The following is a 19,859-nucleotide window of genomic DNA, read 5'->3' on the forward strand; positions in this document are numbered from 1 at the left end:
TTCTATTACCTCACATAACACATGACCAGCAGTTTTAACATCATCCAATTATCTCTTCTTTTTCTGGAAAATAATATTTTTGAAACTGATTAGTTAACTTATTATGCTCTAAATGTGTGTGTGTTATAGAAAACCTGCTATTGGGTATAGTGCAAGGGATGAGTACAATGATATAGATATGGCTAAGAGATTCTCCACTGAAATGCAGACAAACTAAAGTCAACTCTGAAAACTCATTTCGATATTGGATTGTCTATCTCACAAAAAATGATTCATCAAATGAATACGGGGAATATGTGATTGGTTGTAGTTTAATTTCTGAATGCACACATTACGGGCGAATTCTCCCTGGGACCTGAATAAAGCGGAAGGAAATGTTGAATTAAAATTCAACAAGAGGCATGCTCCGTGAGAGGTTAGATTATTGGCCGGCAGGCGCAGGAACACACACACACACACACACACACACACACACACACACACACACACACACACACACACACACACACACACACACACACACACACACACACACACACACACACACACACACACACACACACACACACACACACACACACACACACACACACACACACACACACACACACACCCTCTCACAGCTGGTGTGCCTTCCTCCAGCAGAGACTGACATAAGCGGGGCGACCGCTCTAAGCTGTGCGCGCTCATTTCTCCCCTCTCCACCAGCGCGCCTTTTATTGTTGACATTAAAAACTTTGAAGAGGTGAGAGCCGAAACATCAAAACGCCGACTAATCACCGTCGACAGCGCGCATCAAGAAATAAAAAAGGGGGCAAAGAAAAATACCCAGCAAGTCCGAGGAAAGCGGTGGAGCCGGGAGAAAGAGGGAGCTATGCCATCTCCCGCCGAGCAGAGCCCAGTCCTCCTGTGTTGTGTGTCGGAGCTGCAGCATGGTGTCTCTCTCTGGACTCTGGACCTACTGCCTCGCCCCCGGGAGACTTCCTCTCCTTTTCCTCTCCGCCAGACCGCTCCTGCTGCTTCTTTTATTCACGGTCTCTTCCTCCCCGGAGTCCTGCTTCCCGCACTCGCAGACGTGTCACATCCTCGCCCGGATCGGACACACCGTGCGCCTCGGTGCGCTCTTGCCGACCCGGCAGCCGGCACGGATACAAAACGCGCTCAACCGCGCCCTGGCTAGCCTCCGGCACCAGGGTGGAGGGGCAGACTCCTCCACGACACCCTCCCAGACACCCCCCCTGCTGCCCTACAACCTGAGCCTGGAGGTGGTGGCTCGCACGCCCGCGGGAGGCGACCCGGAGTCGCTGTCCCGCAGCGCCTGCCAGGACTTGGTGGTCAGGGGGGTGTCCGCGGTGCTCGCCTTCCCCCGCTCCAGAGAGGAGCTGATCCAGGTGGAGTTCCTCTCCTCTTTCCTGGAGATCCCTTTCATATCCATCCTGGAGGACACAGAGCCGCTTGTGACTAAGGTATGGATGGATGGTGTGCGTTCTGCTGGCTGCTGCACCTGTAGCAGTCATGTTTGAAAGGAACAGAAAACATAATAACAGAAGGTTATTTGGGGTTTTATCATTGTTTTCTTGCGTTCTGCTCTCTAATAAGCATCACCCTCTGGCCCAAAATATTTTCCTTTGGACTTTTATCAGAGGAACCTTTGCCTGACTCACTGCCTTGTGGCGAGGATTTTGGTGGCTGAGCTGGTCTCACTAGCTCGATTTTAAGTCAGGCTGAAGGCAAGGGAATAGTGTAAAGAAAGATAATTGGGACAGGGATAATACGATCCGTTATACTTGAGATTCATTTTAATAATACAATTAGCAATAATACAAATACAATAAGGACGAATGGAATAGAATAAAGGACCATTTAGTGTCTCAGACTAAGTGGAGCCGCTAAATGTCTTCTCCCAGTAAAGTCTGATGTGCAGATTGCTCCCTGCTGGTGGACCTGCAGGCCCTTCACATGCATCCTTCATATCTGATAGCTCTGCTTTCGTATTGGACTGAACCCTCCAGCCCGCAGCAGCAGAGGCTTAAACTGAAATGCTTTTTTTTTTAAGCTCTCATCTTGTGTATACGTGACTCCATATGAGCAAGAGTGTATATGTGTGCATGTGAGTGTGCATGTGTGATTGAAGACGGCTGTGTTGTGGCACCTCTCCGAGTGAATCATTCAAACAGCAGAGTGGCTGATGGATGCTGGGGAGAGGTGAGGGGCCCGCTGCTGCCGCTGGTGCTATTTGTGCATGGTCATGTATTTTTGTTTGGCTTGTTGCTCGATGTGAGAACATTTGTAAGTAAGCAATAAGTGTATGTGTGTGTGTGTGTGTCATGTTAGTATTTCCAGCGGCAGTCGAGCTGCTTGCCAGTCAGTCAATCCAACTCCAGTCATATCGGCCTCTATCCAACTGAGCAGCCAACTGCATCCCCCTGACACACACACACACACACACACACACACACACACACACACACACACACACACACACACACACACACACACACACACACACACACACACACACACACACACACACACACACACACACACACACACACACACACACACACACACACACACACACACACACACACACATATTTACAAAGTGCCAACCACCACACACACATAAGGACAGAGGACTTCAACTTTGCTTTCACCAGTGTCGCTAAGACTTAACACACACTCGGGGATACACCTGCCAGAGACATTGATTTCCTCTCCACCTTTTTTCTCTCACACACACACACACACACACACACACACACACACACACACACACACACACACACACACACACACACACACACACACACACACACACACACACACACACACACACACACACACACACACACACACACACACACACACACACACACACACACACACACACACACACACACACACACACATAGGCAGCGAGGAGAGAGAAGGAGAGAGGAACGATCCATAGTTTAAGTCTGAAATCTCTGTCCTGTCGCGTCTCTTTGTCAACAATGTATTTCTTATTCGATGTCAATAAAGCTTGCATGAATGAGAAGTCACACCACTTGACGAATGTGTCGGCAAAGCAAGGAGATAAGCAACAGAGAGCAGAAGGAAAGGGAGATGAGGGGGGAATGAGAGGAAGGGGTGAGCAGGGGAGGAAGAGAGGGCTTCTTCTCTTCCTTTCTTTTTTATTGTGGGAGGCCTTTCAGATCTTCAAAACTGTGCCAAGCCGTCCGTGGGCAAAAGGGAAAGGGCAACATCCCTCTCTTCCTCTGTGTCCCTCTGTTTCAGTAGTCATTTCAAGCAGATGTTGTGTTTTGAATGTGTGTTGTTTGTGCTACAGAAATGTTCTTCAGCCTAATATTAAATTCATGATGTTTTTTTCCCGTGTCAGGCTAGTGCTCCGTGCTTCATAGAAGGTGATGTGTTCAGGTGTGAGGCAGCAGCAACATCTGTTTGTTTGTAAGCCGTAGAGGGAAAGCAGGGCAGCTGCGATGAGGAGGAGCAGACGAATAAAATATAGGGACAGAAACTCAGGATTAAAACATGTTACATACTCAGTATAATGTGTAAGAAAAAAGTGCAGGAAGATCAGCCTAAGAAGAAACTTAAATTGACACTTTCATGAACTAAAACTCAAGTAGGATTCCTTTCTGTTCTTGTGGTTGCTTGGGTAAACCGTTTAGTGCTGAAACTGTTACTTGGTTAATTAATGTATCAACTCTAATCGTCCTATATTAAGCAAAACATTTCATTTTTCCATCGTGTGATAGTTAAAGATTTGCACCACTTTCCCATTTAGATATAATTGCTATTTTTTTTATTTTATTTATCCTTTATTTATCCAGGAATGTCCCATTGAGATACAAGATCTCTTCTTCCAGGGAGTCCTGACCAACACGGCACACAACAAGTTTCAACATAAAACAAGGGCATTAAACAAAAAAAAACTAGATATTTCCAATTTAAAGACCTCCCCAAGTGAGGGGCGTTTTTCAGCATTTACTAACATTTGAGTGAGTAAAATAATTTAGCAATTTATTACAATTGCTGTATCGAAACAGACAGAAATGATATCCTTAAAACCTTATTATTTTCAGTAAATTGCCAGTGAAGACAATGCATTTCCATTTCTCACACTCCAAGGTGATGTCAATAGACGGAGAGCCATGGAAGACATACAGGAGGCAGGTAGGGGGTGGGACAGGTTCCTATCACACTGAGAGGGCAGAGACGAGTGGGCTGGGTCAGGAAAGCAAATTGTTACCCGGTATACAAACCGGGAAACGTTTCTGTGCTGATAGCGAAACACACAACCAGAAGATATCATTCTAATTAGAAATGCTATTTACATTTTAGCATCAGTTGGGGAAGAGCACTCCTCAGAGGGGGGGGGGGGGCTGGAGAAATGCAGAGACAAAACAAACGATCCTGCCAAAAATGTGCCGGATCCGTCACAGATCCAAATAGAGGAGGTCTTTTTGTTCGTCTCTGGAGAGTATTCCTCCCTGGAGTGTCTGCAATTGTGGAGATTTTTCTGCAGGGTGTTGGGAACTGAGCCCATGTTTTTTTAGGTAAATGTTTCCCCCCTCTAGACATCAGCGAGAGGTAGACACAGAGAGGAAGAGAAACACCTGCAGCAGGAAGCTACCTTCTAACTTTATATTTAATTGATACACAGGAACCACGAAGAAATAAAAGGGGACTTGTTGAGTGATTATATTGGAGGTTCTTCAAGGTCAAAGAACGTGGCGACGAGTCTTTCAAGAATGAATTAGACTCTGGGTTATTTTTCTTTACCGTCAGCTAATTTCTCCCTTATTTCACGATTGTGATGCTAGATGTTTCCCAGACTGCCTTTCAGTTCCCCCCAAAAAACCCACTGCTTCATAAAGGGTTCCGATTATGACGAGTGAATTAATTTGAATTATCGCATTTAGGGATGTCCCGATCACCTTTTTTTGCTCCCGATCCCGATCATTTGATTTTGACAATCTGCCGATACCGATTTTTTCCGATCTTTATGCAATGCATTAAGAGAAAAAAAAGGTAACAGATAACGGCTGGTCTTCCAACGCGATGAAGTCAGCTATCTTGGCTGTTATTTCTGTTGGCCTTTTCACTGTTTCACGGGGCAGTTTCTCTTTCCTCTTAAAAGTCTCTGAAAGTGTCGGTTGCTTCAGTGCCGTTACCTGAGTGGCCGCTGTGTACTCGCCGTGTTGTTGTTGGTGTTTGTTTCTCAGGTGGCGTGTTAGATTGGTCGTGTTGAACGTAGCTCTGTTCTTTCCACCACGCGGAACCTCCGCCTTGCAAACATTGCATCTGGCTGTTACACTGCCTTCGCTTTCAATTTTATAATACTTCCAAACTGCTGACATTTTCTCTGTCCCGACTCCCGAGTCACCAGCTGAACGTAGCCTCTCGTTAGCGTACTGCTACTATTAGACACTGCGCCCACTCTGTTGCCAGATTTCAGAGGAATAAGCAACCAGGTCTGAAAACAAGCCCAAAGAAGCAACACATACATGATGTTGTGTAATTTTAAACCAAAACTAAGTCCTCAGGATGACTTTAAGACGTGAACATGGTCATTTTTGTTTTGTAACATTAAATAATAAAAATATTTTATAATTTTTTTTTTTTTTTTTTTTTAAATCCCGGTTCCCGATTTTTTTCTCCCCATTCCGATCTTTTGAAAATCACGTGATCGGCTCCTATCCCCGATCACGTGATCGGATCATCTCTAATCACATTCCTACTTTGCAATACTGGTGACATTTTGGGACACTAAAGGACGCAGACGGACGGAGGGACAGGAAGGCAGACGGAGACAGAGGTTGGTCGTCCGTCTGCGCCCCCCCCCTTTGCTTAGTCAGAAGGAGCTGTGGGACTTGGTGATGCATCTCGGAAAGGAAGTGCTTATTCCTCCCAACCTACTTAAGCTAATTAGAACCAGTGTGTGACCCCTAACTGTAAATCTCTCCTGTTCATCTATAGCAGGGAGGATGGGGAATGGGAGAAGGGAAAGGGGGACAGGCGGAAGGAAAAAGTAAATGGCTTTCTAACTCCCATCAGGGCCATTATGGACATGCAGGTAATTAGTTCATCAGTGTCTTCTCATGGCACATGGAGAAGGAATTCAATTGAGGGTATTTGACGTTTAATTAAAAATAATCACAAATAACATTTCGTAACCGCCCAAAAAGAATGATATGGGTTTAAACATTTGTATTCTGCCAGTATGCTAGGATGTGTTTGTGGAGTCATTATGGATGAAATAAATTGTTTGCCTGCCGACTTAATCGAAAAAGACGTGTAAGAAATCTCCGCACGTTTCCAATGCCTGTTTCAATTGGGTCTAACCAAACCATTTTCGATTCGCTGATGGTATCACAGAAAATGATATTGTATTGTATTCTATTCTATTCTGGAAATGCATTAGCAGGGAGGCCTGAAGAAAATGGATTTGCTGATTCCTGAATGTGATTAGGTGCGAGGTGGTGTGAATTCATTATTTGTCATTTCTAGTGGAAGCTTTGTTCCTCACTGACATTTTACTCCCAGACCCTCATTTTGTCTGCACATATATCCATAAAGCAAAATGCACAGGGCTGGATTTCAAAGATTCTAAATACCACGCACATAAATGTTCTCTCTGTTCAAAAGAGAAGAGCTTTCTACCCGTGTTTTCAGAGTCGAGTTCTTACCTGATTTGGCTTTTACCCAGACCTTGATCATATACACTACAAAGGCATGTGTTTACTTCCTGTTGGCACCTTGCACTTGTTACTCTGATATTAGTCTCTACTTCCTGTTTAGTTTCTTTCTCAAGTGCCTCTGAATCATGGCATTAGCTGAATGACTAAACTGCAGATGTCTTTGTCATCAACCTTTTCCCCTCAAATCAAGTCACCACTTAAATACGTCCATGTGTTGTGTTAGTCACGATCCTTTCAGAGATGCGGCGTAACCGTTATCGTTCTACTTCCCCCTCTGCAACCTATTCATCCTGCATTCTTTTATTAAGTCACTTCTTTTTCTTTTGCATGACATACCTCATTCTGCTTAGTGAAATGAAGATTAGTACACTAAGAAACCCAATTTGCGACTTTGAATGAAATTACATTTTAATCCAAGGACCCTGCTGAATAAGAAGCATTGTGGCTCTGAGCTAGCGCTGGTCTCCGAAGACACGCACACTGAACACACACACACACACACACACACACACACACACACACACACACACACACACACACACACACACACACACACACACACACACACACACACACACACACACACACACACACACACACACACACACACACCCACCCACCCATCTACGAATGTATGCAGAGAAACACATGCACAAGCCACACCAATCTATACCTGCATGTATGTCTCTCACTCACACACACACACACACACACACACACACACACACACACACACACACACACACACACACACACACACACACACACACACACACACACACACACACACACACACACACACACACACACACACACACACACACACACACACACACACACACACACACACACACACACACACACACACACACACACAATTCTTTTTTGTTCTTCTTGTGTGTCAGTCAGCCACACCAATCAGAAGTGCTGTGCTCCACATGAACCAGCCATTGTTAACCAATCAGAGGTGGCCCATGATAGAAGGTGATAGACAGATTGATCCAATCACCTGCCAAGTATTTCTGAAAGTGCCTGCCCTTTCCAAATGGCTTCCAATGGAGCTTTCCTAGATGGTGAAACCATCTGAGTCAGGTTAGTGATGCTCCATCACATGTTTCTATTACAGGGTGAGTCTGAAACTGAAGCTTGACTTTAAAGCAACCCAACGGAAGTTTCATGTACGTTTAGTTCTTTCACTCGTAGCTCGGGCTGCGGGGGTGCTAGAGACGGGAGTACGTTGATGCGACCTTCCTAGCCGGAGATATGGCCGCATTTTACGATAAACCTCCGTCGGGTCGCCTAAAAAAAATATATCGCAAATCGCAATATCTGTCAGAGAAATCGCAATTACATTATTTCCCTAAATCGTGCAGCCCGAACACACACACACACACACACACACACACACACACACACACACACACACACACACACACACACACACACACACACACACACACACACACACACACACACACACACACACACACACACACACACACACACACACACACACACACACACACACACACACACACACAGTGTGGAGTGTGTGGACTGTGTGCTCACTAAAGGTTATTAAGCCTAATGAGGCTTTACGAGGCGATGCTGCCTTTAGTGTTTTCTTTGAGATGATGAGGGGATTTGTGCGCCGACCACAGTGGAATAAGAGGGACAAAACTTTCTGCCAAGCCGGAGCCTCAGGGAAACTGACAGTTTGAGACACGCCGGCCACTTAATGCAAGCAGCTCAGAGCGCTTTCTTTATTAGTATTTTGATGACAGTTCGGCACCGTCTTGACTGAGCCAGATGAATTGAGCAGAGCAGAATCAGCGTAGTGTGTATCACCAAAAGGACTGTGGGCTTCTCTGAGCGGCTCAGTATGGCATTTGAGTTTCTGTTCTAATGTTTGGCTTGTGTTTTTGCCTCTGGTGAAGCAACTGTTTCCAGCAGCTCAACACCAGTATAATATTTCTCTATACTTCAAAAAATACAGCATCTTCTCAGCAGTGGTTTGAGGCAGAGTGTAATGTGCACGTACTGGATAGGGGAGAGAGGGAGTCATTATAGGGAGTTAATGGAGGGATTGAGAGAGGTATGTAGAGATCAGGGAATGAGGGATCAAGGAAGAAAGAAGGAATCAGTTCGTAGGGAATGCTAAAAGAAGGGATCAGGAAGGAAAGGGGGAATAGGGTGTTTGGGACGAAGGAAGAAACATGGGAGTATTCCAACAGTATCGAGAAAGGACGGAAAGATATCTGACACAGAATGTGGGGAAATGGATAGAGAAGGAAAGGAGGAATTGTATACAGTTATAGGGAACGATGGGAGAAGATCTAGGAAATAAGAAAGTGAGACATATGGGGAAATAGAGAAGGAGCAATAAAGCCAGGAAGAATTGGAGTTATGAATCGGGCGTGGGAGAAGTACAAATGGGATAGATTGAAGGCTGTGGGAATGGGAGAAGGGATGATGGAAGATGGTAGGAGATGAGGGATGACGGGCAGCCGGGGCCTTGTGCTTCGCTTCCCACTGGCAGTGGCAGTTTTATCTAAACGTTGCCAGTTCATTAGAGGATTAGCGAGTGATAACTTCCTGCTATCTGTGATTGGAAAAAACACCTACCTGCACACAGCCATACTGATAAGTGGATGCACACACACACACACACACACACACACACACACACACACACACACACACACACACACACACACACACACACACACACACACACACACACACACACACACACACACACACACACACACACACACACACACACACACACACACACACACACATACATTCTTTGTGGTACTTGCACACACTGTCTGCACCTAAGACTATAAGCAAACTTATTTCAAACATACTGATGAAAAGACCCATTTTGTCTTTAGAATACTTTTAAAAAGACTACTATTAGAGAAACTACTGCTATTGAATGGGCAGTAGTTGTGTGTGTATAAGTGTGTAATTGTGGTACTTTAGGAACTGAGGCATAACACCAGAAATCTAGGCCAGGTGGTCGTTAGTGATAGGGCAGGCTTGGAGACAACACGCATATAGGGCCCTATAGAAGCTCCCACAGGTCACAGGTGAAAGACGGGCAGACAGGAGGCGAGACAGGTGGGAGAAGGTGAGAGAGACATGTGCTGATGTGAGATTAAACAGATGCTGACAGATGGCTAAGAGACACGGTTGAATGAGTGCCAAGGTGACAGCTTCGCCAAACACCCGCGGGTGACGTCGAGGAAGTGGGGAAAACAACAAGAAAGGGGTAAGGCAAAGTAAAAAGTAGCAAAGGATAAAGAGTAAGCAAGATAAAGAACGTGGATGGAAACAGAATGACTGAGAGAGCGATTCAGAAAAGTTTCAAATAGGAAGATTAAACTGAGAGAGACAGCATGGTAAAGTGTGCATGCTAGTAAGAGATAAAGGAAGTGAAATTGGACCAGGAAGTGACAAAGAAAATGTGACGGAGCGAGAAGCCGTCAGAGATGAAGCCCTTTGAGAGGCGAGCGATGCGCAGACAGCAGGATTGAAAGATGGTAAACCCCAAGGTAACTTCTGTGTTACTTCTGGGATGTTTATGTTGGGAGTTGGCAAGGAAACAGGGATGATTTAGAGCCCATCTGGAGGGGCTTCAACACCAGCTGCCCACAGAGGAAAGGCTGGGGAGACACCAGTGTACCGGTGGCACTCACACACCAACGCACACCGATACATCGTTTACATGAGGCACATGTGTAGAAATGCAGCCATTTTCACACATGTGGCTCTCTGCCAGCTCGTTGGATGTGAAATTAAATAATCCTCATGATGTTGGTTCTGGCTTTTACGACATTGTAATGATTTAACCGCACGAGGCAGGCCACCAGGGAGTTCTTTTAGCAAAGCAAGAAGCAGAGAATTGAAGTAAAAAAGGCTCCAGCGACAAACAAAGTGTTTGCCTGTGTCCATGGGTCACCGGTTTTCTAAAAGATTACTTTGCTCAAAGTTGATTTATTTATTTTATATATTTATATATTTATTTGACAGGGACGGTGCACATTGATTGACATTTCTGTAAATGCGCCAGAGTTAGCTAACAGGCTATTTTTCGTCTGTAGTCTCTGGACAGATGTTGAAAGTCATCCTAAAAACAAAAATTCAATTCAAATAACAGGTAAATATTCAACAGAGATACTTATATTATGATAAAAGCATATATAAAAACTAAACTAAAATACATATTCACAAAGCAGACAGATAGCAACAGGTCAAGGCGCATAACAGAGCGTTATGAAGTACAGATTGTGACAGAGCTGACTTTCCACTAACCATGTTTTTAAGTTGGATTTAAATAAACTGCAGGTGTGTTGTTCTCTAATCTTTACTGGGATTGAGTTCCACTGTTGTGCAGTTTGTGCGGTTACACTTTTTCGCGCAAGCATAACATATTATTATCGGTCTACTCGAGCTATTATAGCACTCCATTAAGAAGAAAGGGCTGGCTTTGCTAGGAGACACGCTGCCACCTTCTGCGGCGTGCTGCTGACTGATGGCCGTCCACAGATCATTTAAACTGCGGGGGTTTCAGAGTCTGACACTGTAGACCCCCCCGCAGACAAACACCCTCTGTCTACTGAAATGTAAGAAAGTAAAGTAATGGAGAAAAGTGTGTATTCATGGTTTTTCACTCTAAATCAATATTTCTTTGAATTGGTAGATATTTTGTACGGCAGTTCCAACAGTAGAGTATAGTGATGCGATGGGGTTAGTTAGTTAGCTGTGATCTACATTAAAAGCCCCGTGTCGTTACAACATCTTTACATATTGGCAAACTGACACATTTAAGTTGTTTCTGTTCGCAATATACCTATAGAGACACTGAAACCATTTTACTGGATTACTTTGACGAATAAGAAACTATGATGATTATACAGAGCATCCTTTTTGTTATGATTCCTAGATGTATGGATCTTAATTTGTAATGCACCAAAAATAATCTTCGCTACCTGCTTTCTGCCTCAACTGAAACCCTTGTGAACAAATATAAATTCACAAGGCCTAATGCAGGAACACACACTTCTCCTGTAACACACACACACACACACACACACACACACACACACACACACACACACACACACACACACACACACACACACACACACACCACACACACACACACACACACACACACACACACACACACACACACACTCAGATATGATACTCACAGCTCTGTTTCCTCACCACACACAGCATGTGCGGTGCCGTACAGACAGATTGTATCCTGCAGCATCCATCATGAACACAAGCAGTTGTCATGTGTTGGGACGTCTTGTTTCTCTTTCATATTGCTCTCCCTCTATCTCTTTCCGAGTTGACCTCTGTGTTCTAGCCGCCTCCATAAAGCAGAGCAGAGCGGAACAACGGATAAATCCTGAGTGATATCCCGGGCTGAGTGCAGGGGAAACGAGACGACGTGATATTCATATGCATAACATCTAACACACAAACACTATTTATGGGCTGGAAGGAGAATTGGGGACACGGTTCCACTGATGGAGAGTCACGACGACGAGACACCGGGAGTAAGATTTAAAGAAGGGAAAGGATTGAAGGCAATGGATGGGTGAATCGGGCAAGGCGATAATAAATGAAAGCTCACGGTTATGGGGACACAGACAAAAAAGAAGATACATCAAATAAAGGGTAAAGAAGTGTGAGCGGAGAGAAACGGGATGTGATCAATTCCCCCTTCTCATTGCCCTTCCTACAAAGGACAGACTGTCCTGCAGATAGCGCTAAAGCAGTTTCCGACGCATCTGGTGCCAAGTCACGCAAGAGAGCGGAGCAATATTTCACAATAATTCAGGTTAGCATGCATATATCTCACATCCATCCCCCATTTACTCTGCTTTATTATAAGGAGAAACCAAGAACGCAGCGAAATTACGATTATTTATAACACTTTTGGAGATTTATTCAACGGCCGAGATCTGGACTATTTGGAAAGAGGATGACATCTGTGACGAATAGCATGAAACAGAAACAAATTACTTTTTTCTCAGGAGAGTATAATGCATTTACGGCTGATAGAAAACCAGTCCGTGCTGTATTGAACGACTTAACTTTTTAGTTGTGCTCTTGGGTTATTGATGTAATAATTGATGAAAAACACGAGTGTTGTGTTCCTGGTGTAAAGCAGAATCAATTAGTTCTGAACTACCTCAAGCGTGGAAAAACAGATTTTTTTAATTAAGGAAAGGGACAGGCATATAATTTTTAAAGGTAAAATGACTGGGTTGCAATGTTTATTTGTCTGTACGAGCAGTTGAGTGCACTAACACCAGGGTTTGTCAGGTTGATGTCAGGGCAGAGTGGACAGGCTCTGAAGCGTGGAGGTGGAATGGTTTGGTTGAAAAGTCCCTTCCAGCAGTAGATATATTGTTCATGCTGCCGGACTGCCGAGAGAGAATAGTATCAAATTGAACTAAAGAAGAGATCTCTCAGCTTTGGTCGAGATACGGCAGAAGAATGTCCTTAATTGAATTTCTTATGTAACATGGTTTCCATACAGCATGTGATAATGTAACAGCATTAGAAACCATAGAAACAGCTGCACTCTTAGTCTCACCCAGGTGGCTTTCTTCCCCCAGCGTCCTTTCAATGTAAAGTTTAAAACTGAAGTTATTCAGCCTTTAAAAACGGCACTTTGCACTTGCTTGATGTAGATAAATGTCATGTGGAAGGGAATAGAATTTAGACCTCTGTCTGTGACCGAAAAGTTCACTGGCAAGTCATGCTGGAATACCGTTATCTATCAGTAAATATAAATCAAATGCATGCTTGAAGGCGAAAAAAATAGTGCCAATAGTAGGCCTATATGACATTTTAGAGATGTATTGCACACGGACAAACTTGCTTAAATGTTGGAAAACCATCCCCAATTTCTTTAGCTGGAAATAGAAAATAGGATATTCTTTGATGGATTAGTTCACAGTGGTTCTCAACTGGTCAGGTCTCGGGACCCGCTTTTTACTTGGTCAATACATCGCGACCCAACATTTTGAAGCACTCAAATCTATTCAACAAAAAAACGTGCTGTAATATATACGCTTTTCAGCATACAATATTAATACAAGTGAAGTACAGTGCATATATCCCTTATATCCCTTCACAGAACTAAAGTATGCTTTTAAAAAGGTTTAATGAGATGATGGAATCAAAGCTGAACTATATAAAAAGGCACACATGCTGAAAACCCAACCCCAGCAGGGGGGTCTGGGGGGATTATCCCCCAGGAGATTTTTAGAAATACTAACATAAACTATGCATTCTGGTACTCTGAGAGGAAAATAAATAAATCTATTACTACCCGACATATTAATAATATTTTATGCCATTGTTTGTTTTCCACTTTGTTCTGACATCTTGCTGCGAGAAGAGTAAAGAGGAGATAGTCTGTGTGACTTACTTTAAATTGTGGGTAAGGGTAGATAGCCCCCATTGTTCTGTGACCTGTCAGTCATCAGACCGGGGGTCATATTTCATTATGTGTTCATTTGTATCTGAAGTTGTACCCATGGATGTATAAAGAATAGTTCAACCGCAAAGTTATTCTCCGTGGGGACTTCCGGCAACAATCTTGATTCTGATTGGCCAGAAGACTCGAAAAAACATCAGCAAAGATATTTTATTGGGAAGATGATCACTACGTGACAGAAGTTTTCAAACCCGTTTATGGTCTCCGGTACTTCCAGTCCAACGCCGACTGCATGCACAGCGTTAGAAAATCGGGCCTTCAAAATAAAAGTTTGACTCCCCCCCCCCCCCCCAAAAAAAATAAAAGAATTCCAATATATATTTTTTTCTTCACTCACACATCCGCGACCCACTCGAAACGGGTCCGCGACCCACTTTTGAGTTGAGAACCACTGGTTTAACATTCATTTGTGCTTTTATTTTTGTTAAATGTTCTGCTACAACTGAATTAATAGACAGGCTTAACATGTTCGTAAACTGGGAGCCTATGGACTGCTTCTTATCCGGCCACTGGTGTACATGATCATCCAGTTATGGGGCCATTTATTTGTTCCATACAGCATGTGATAATGTAACCGCATTAGAAACCATAGAAACAGCTGCACTGTTAGTCTCACCCAGGTGGCTTTCTTCCCCCAGCTGTCTAAAGCTATAAAATGTATTCAGCACAAAGTCTAAAACCTTCTTTGCCGTCCTTTTAATGTAAAGTTTAAAACGGAAGTTATTCAGCCTTTAAAAACTGCACTTTGCACTTGCTTGATGTAGATAAATGTCATGTTGAAGGGAATATAATTTAGACCTCTGTCTGTGAGCAAAAAGCTCACTGGCAAGTCAGGCTGGAATGCCGTTATCTATCAGTAAATATAAATCAAATGCATGCTTGAAGGCGAAAAAAATACAAAATCGAAGTGAAAAAGTGTTAATGTTATATAACATATTAGAAATGTATTACACAGGGACAAACTCGCTTAAATGTTGGGAAACAATCGCCAATTTCTTTAGCTGGCAATACAAAATAGGATATTATTTGATGGATTACTTGTTTAACATTAATTTGTGCTTTTATTTTATTTTATTATTACCTAAATGTTCTGCTCCAACTGAATTAATAGACAGGCTTTACATGTTCGTAAACTGGGAGCATATGGACTGCTTCTTATCCGGCCACTGGTGTGCACGATCATCCAGTTATAGTGCCATTTATTTGTTGGTTTGTTTGTTTGTTGGCATAAACAAAGCTGAGCTTATGACTCAGCAAAGCACTCGTTGTTTTTGGACATTCCGATGGCGGTCACTCACTCGCAGACTTTGTTTAATAGTGCTAATTTTCAAAATGGCAGCTTATTACAGTTACAGGATTCATTGGCATGCCTGTCAGCTCTGGTTATTAAAGGATGCTTGATAGACTAGGACGTGCCCAAAGGCTCCATTCCAGTTCTCTGTCAATTCTTTGTCAGTTTCAATCAGACGACGATGACAGGAGCAGAGCTGGGCTACATGTCCAATGCCAAGACTTTCCCAGCAGCAATGCAGCAATGCCAATGTTACGGTTGTGGGCATGTGTGTCTTTTGTTGTAGTGTTGGCTGTGAAAGAATGCTTTGTGTGTGTGTTTGAAAGTGTTCCAGTCATGTCTTCAATGGCTTAGTTCCTGATTTCTAGTCGGTGAAATACTTTGATTTATCAAGCAATGAGTGTCGCCCATTGGGGATCACATCTGGAAGGACTTTAGTAGCTGCGTTCATTTATATGGGGCCACCATTACAAAACCCAAATCCCAATGTTCTTATGTTAAAAAGTTGTTATGGTAGATGTTCTTCCAAGCTGCTACCTATCTACACATTCAGCAACATCAGCATAGGTCAAATATTTCTTCTTTTTGTACGTGTTTTCATCTCCTCCATACATACATACATTACATTGCATTTAGCTGAGGCTTTTATCCAAAGCGACTTACAATAAGTACATTCGACCAGGAAGACACAACCTTGAAGAAAACAGAATCATAAGTACATCAGGTTTCATAGAGCCAAGCATTTCAAGTGCTACACAACTGGCTTTAGATAAGCCAGTCCTTTATTAGTATATAAGTGCTCTGTTAGTAATTCTATCGCTCGAAGTGGAGTCGAAAGAGATGAGTTTTCCGTCTGCGCCGGAAGGTGTGTAAGCTATCTGCCGCCCTGATGTCAATGGGAGCTCATTCCACCATTTTGGAGCCAGGATAGCAAACCGACGTGTTTTTGCTGATGGGAACTTGGGTCCCCCTCGCAGCGAGGGTGCAGCGAGCCGTTTGGCTGATGCAGAGCGGAGCGCACGTGCTGGGGTGTACGGTTTAACCATGTCCTGGATGTAGGAAGGGCCAGATCCATTTGCATCATGGTACGCAAGTACCAGTGTCTTGAAGTGGATTCTAGCAGTTACCGGAAGCCAGTGGAGGGAGCGGAGGAGCGGCGTGGTGTGGGAACATTTAGGAAGGTTGAAGACCAGACGAGCCGCTGCATTCTGGATGAGCTGCAGAGGTCGGATGGCACATGCAGGTAGACCAGCCAGGAGGGAGTTGCAGTAGTCTAGGCGTGAGATGACGAGAGACATGTGTTGTTCGTAGGATACATGCTTCTCTCATCATCAACACTAGATATGTGCTGAGTTGTCGATCCTCTGTTTGGTGCTGGACGAGTAGGGCTGAGCTGGTTTACCAGACTTTATTTTGTAATATCGACTTTATAAACTGTGGCCTTAAATCCAAAACAAGAGATTCCCAAACCTTCCCTGGTCCAGTTGTGCGTGAACAAACGGCTTGAGTGAACGAAACACTGGTTCCCCATAAGGAGAGCTGGTCGGATGTAACTCCGTGCTGGCACTTAAAGGATGAGATATTGATCGCAACACACACAACTTATTCTCCTGCTCTTCGTAAATCACTTTGTGATTGACAGGTCCCGGACCTGGAGCTGTCCGTCCCATTGACTGTTGATGTCATCAGCATACCTTCATCCATTCAGGCATCCAGTGGGTTAACCCTGCTTTCAAATCAGCAGCTTCTCTGAGAGCATTTATTAACAGTGGGTATTTTCCGAAGCCTAATAATATCGCCGGTTGTCTTTCTATAGCATGCCTGAGATTGCACAAGCTTAAGTGATTAGTTTTGCAGTGGCCCAAATCGCTTGGAGGTAGATTGTCAGCAAAGAATGCAGAAGGTCCTCGGGAGGAAAGCATTCAGTCCTCTCGCAATTTAATTATGGGGGCGGCAGACCCCTGGGTGCACGGCTTCATTCTCCCACCACGGTGGCTCGCTAACAAACTCTGTTGAGTGCCTTTGATTGATCTGCAGCCATTTGAGGTGGCTGTGAAAAGACAAAGGCCGTAACAGAAGGAGGGAAGAGGAAAGGAGGGGGGAGAGAAGTGGGCAGGGAGGCTGGTAGAGGGATGGAGGGACGAGAGATGGAAGGAAAGAGAAGGGGACGGCGAGCTGCAGGGAGGGAAGCGTGAAGGCAGGGAGAGGGAATGAGGGATGGAGGGAAGCAAGGCGTGGATGAATGGCTGGAGGGAGGGAGGGGTGGGGGGGGGAGGCTGGCTCTTTCCTGCACACACAGCTACTTACCCTGGAGGAGCACTGAGCCGAGCGCACACAGACAAACAAACATATACACAAAAACACACTTGGCTAAAATGTTTCAGAGCTTCCACATGGGAGTGGAGATGTGGAAGTCTTTGCATAAATGGGGATTATACTCTGAGCCAGTGGACAGTAGCGATGGCTAAAGTAGATAAGATAAAACTTTCATTATCCCCGCCCCCACCCCTTTCCCACACACAACCTCTCCATTTACTGCTTCCTCTCTTTTTTTCGCTCGGGACAGAAACAGTCTCTCTTCCTCAGTCTCCTCCTCCTCGGTCTCCCGGGAAACACTCTTCCTGTATATTTGTTGTGCAGCTAACGTCCACCTTCCCTCCTTATCTGCCTTACTTAACTCCCGGCGTGAGAACTTTTTCAATTACCCCTGCCTCTTCCTCTGTGGGTTAGGGACGACGCAAGGCACTGTTTTGGCAGGATAAAGCGTCCGCAGAGGAAAGAGAGGGAGAAAAGGAGAAGGGTGGAGGCAGGACGGAGGGAGGGAATGAGAAGTTGAGGGAGAGATTCCGCAGTGACTCCGTTCCAACAAGTCATCTTTCATTTTTACGACTTCAATCAAGTGTCCTTGAAACCTAAATATACTCATCATGCTCTCTTTCCTTGGCGGGAAGCCTGGGATACCTTAAGGTATAATACCTGCTCTGCCCATTGTGCGCACACATTTTAATGACTGCCACTCTAATGCTGTTAGCAAACACTGTCCTGTCCCGGCTCGGTCTTGGCACAAAAACAAAACATTTCCTCTTGTTTTTTCTCGGCCATTGTCTCTCGCCGGTCAGTCCCTCTCCCTCTCTCCTTTATCCCCTCCCACACCTTTTACTCTTCACCTTTTCTTCCACCTTCACACACAGTCTCTCTATATTCCCTTTGGCAGGAGACCACTGCAGTTTGTCACACACTGAGCAATATGGTGCCGATTGGAATCACTAACTGTGTGTGTGTGTGCGTGCGTGTGTGTGTGTGTGTGTGTGTGTGTGTGTGTGTGTGTGCGTGTGTGTGTGTGTGTGTGTGTGTGTGTGTGTGTGTGTGTGTGTGTGCGTGCGTGCGTGCGTGTGTGAGATTGCTATGGATGTACTGTAACCTTGCCCAGAGATCTCTGGCTTCAGAAAGTCAGCTGTCGCCTTTGTGTGTGTTCCAGGACAGTTACAGAGTTATAGGAGTATGTACTTCCATCTGTGTAACTCACTGGGATGCGCTCTGTCTGTGTGTGTGTGTGTGTTGGTGTGTGTCAGGGAGTGCCCAGTGCACGACTGCCTCCTCGTCCCATTTCCATATTTATTTTTCTCATTAAGACTTGTCGTCCCTCTGTCTGTTTCTGTCCATTTCCTCATGTGTTTGTCTTCCTATGTTCCCCCTATCAATCTCCCTTTCTCTCCATTTTTGTTCCTCTCCCCCTTATCGCTTGTATTCCCTTCTACTTTCCTCCTACTCATTTTCCACCTGCATGGGATTGCTGTTCAGAGCCAGCGAGCGCGGCGCTTGCAATACCCTGACCAGAGTTATTTAGCCGCGTTATGACAGGTAGGGACATGAAATCACCACTTGGCTGTGTGCGTGTTTTTCTTTTCGTTCGCCTTTACTGTTTCTCCTTCCCGTTTATGAGACCCTGCTGCAGGGCTATTTTTAGTCGGCTGCCACCTTCTCAGTGGCTTGTGAAACCCAGCCGCCAGACGTTCACTTATGCAGAAATGTTTTATCGTGATTGCAGGATTGATGAATGATATTTTCTGCAGTTGTGCTTGGCATAATAACAACACTTTCCTCCCTGTTTTCTCTCTCCGTCTTTCCCGTCCTGCAAAGATGGTCCGTTGTATTTTCTCACTACTTTGATGAACGGTTCAAAATGTCAGTAAATCGGAGCAGACCTCCAGCCTGCTGTAGGCTAATGATGAATTGTTCATGATCGATACTCTGGGTCGTTCACTCACATGCACGTTAACTCCTTCTGTATGTGTTGAAGCCATGGCTGCAGCTTGGCTCTACTC

At 44.6% G+C, this 19,859-nt stretch overlaps 1 protein-coding gene across 2 annotated transcripts in view; it reads left to right on the top strand.

The window, feature by feature from the left end:
- The first annotated feature begins 620 nt into the window (after window positions 1–620).
- grin3ba (glutamate receptor, ionotropic, N-methyl-D-aspartate 3Ba) overlaps window positions 621–19,859 on the top strand; it is a 101,076-nt gene continuing 81,837 nt past the window's right edge. For both annotated transcript variants that reach the window (XM_034110939.2, XM_034110940.2), the window contains exon 1: window positions 621–1,466. In XM_034110939.2, coding sequence (XP_033966830.1) covers window positions 933–1,466 — 534 coding nt within the window. In that variant the 5' untranslated portion in view covers window positions 621–932. The remainder of the gene's footprint in view (window positions 1,467–19,859) is intronic.

The sequence above is a fragment of the Pseudochaenichthys georgianus genome, chromosome 22, assembly GCF_902827115.2.
Source record: "Pseudochaenichthys georgianus chromosome 22, fPseGeo1.2, whole genome shotgun sequence".
Lineage (NCBI taxonomy): Eukaryota > Metazoa > Chordata > Actinopteri > Perciformes > Channichthyidae > Pseudochaenichthys > Pseudochaenichthys georgianus.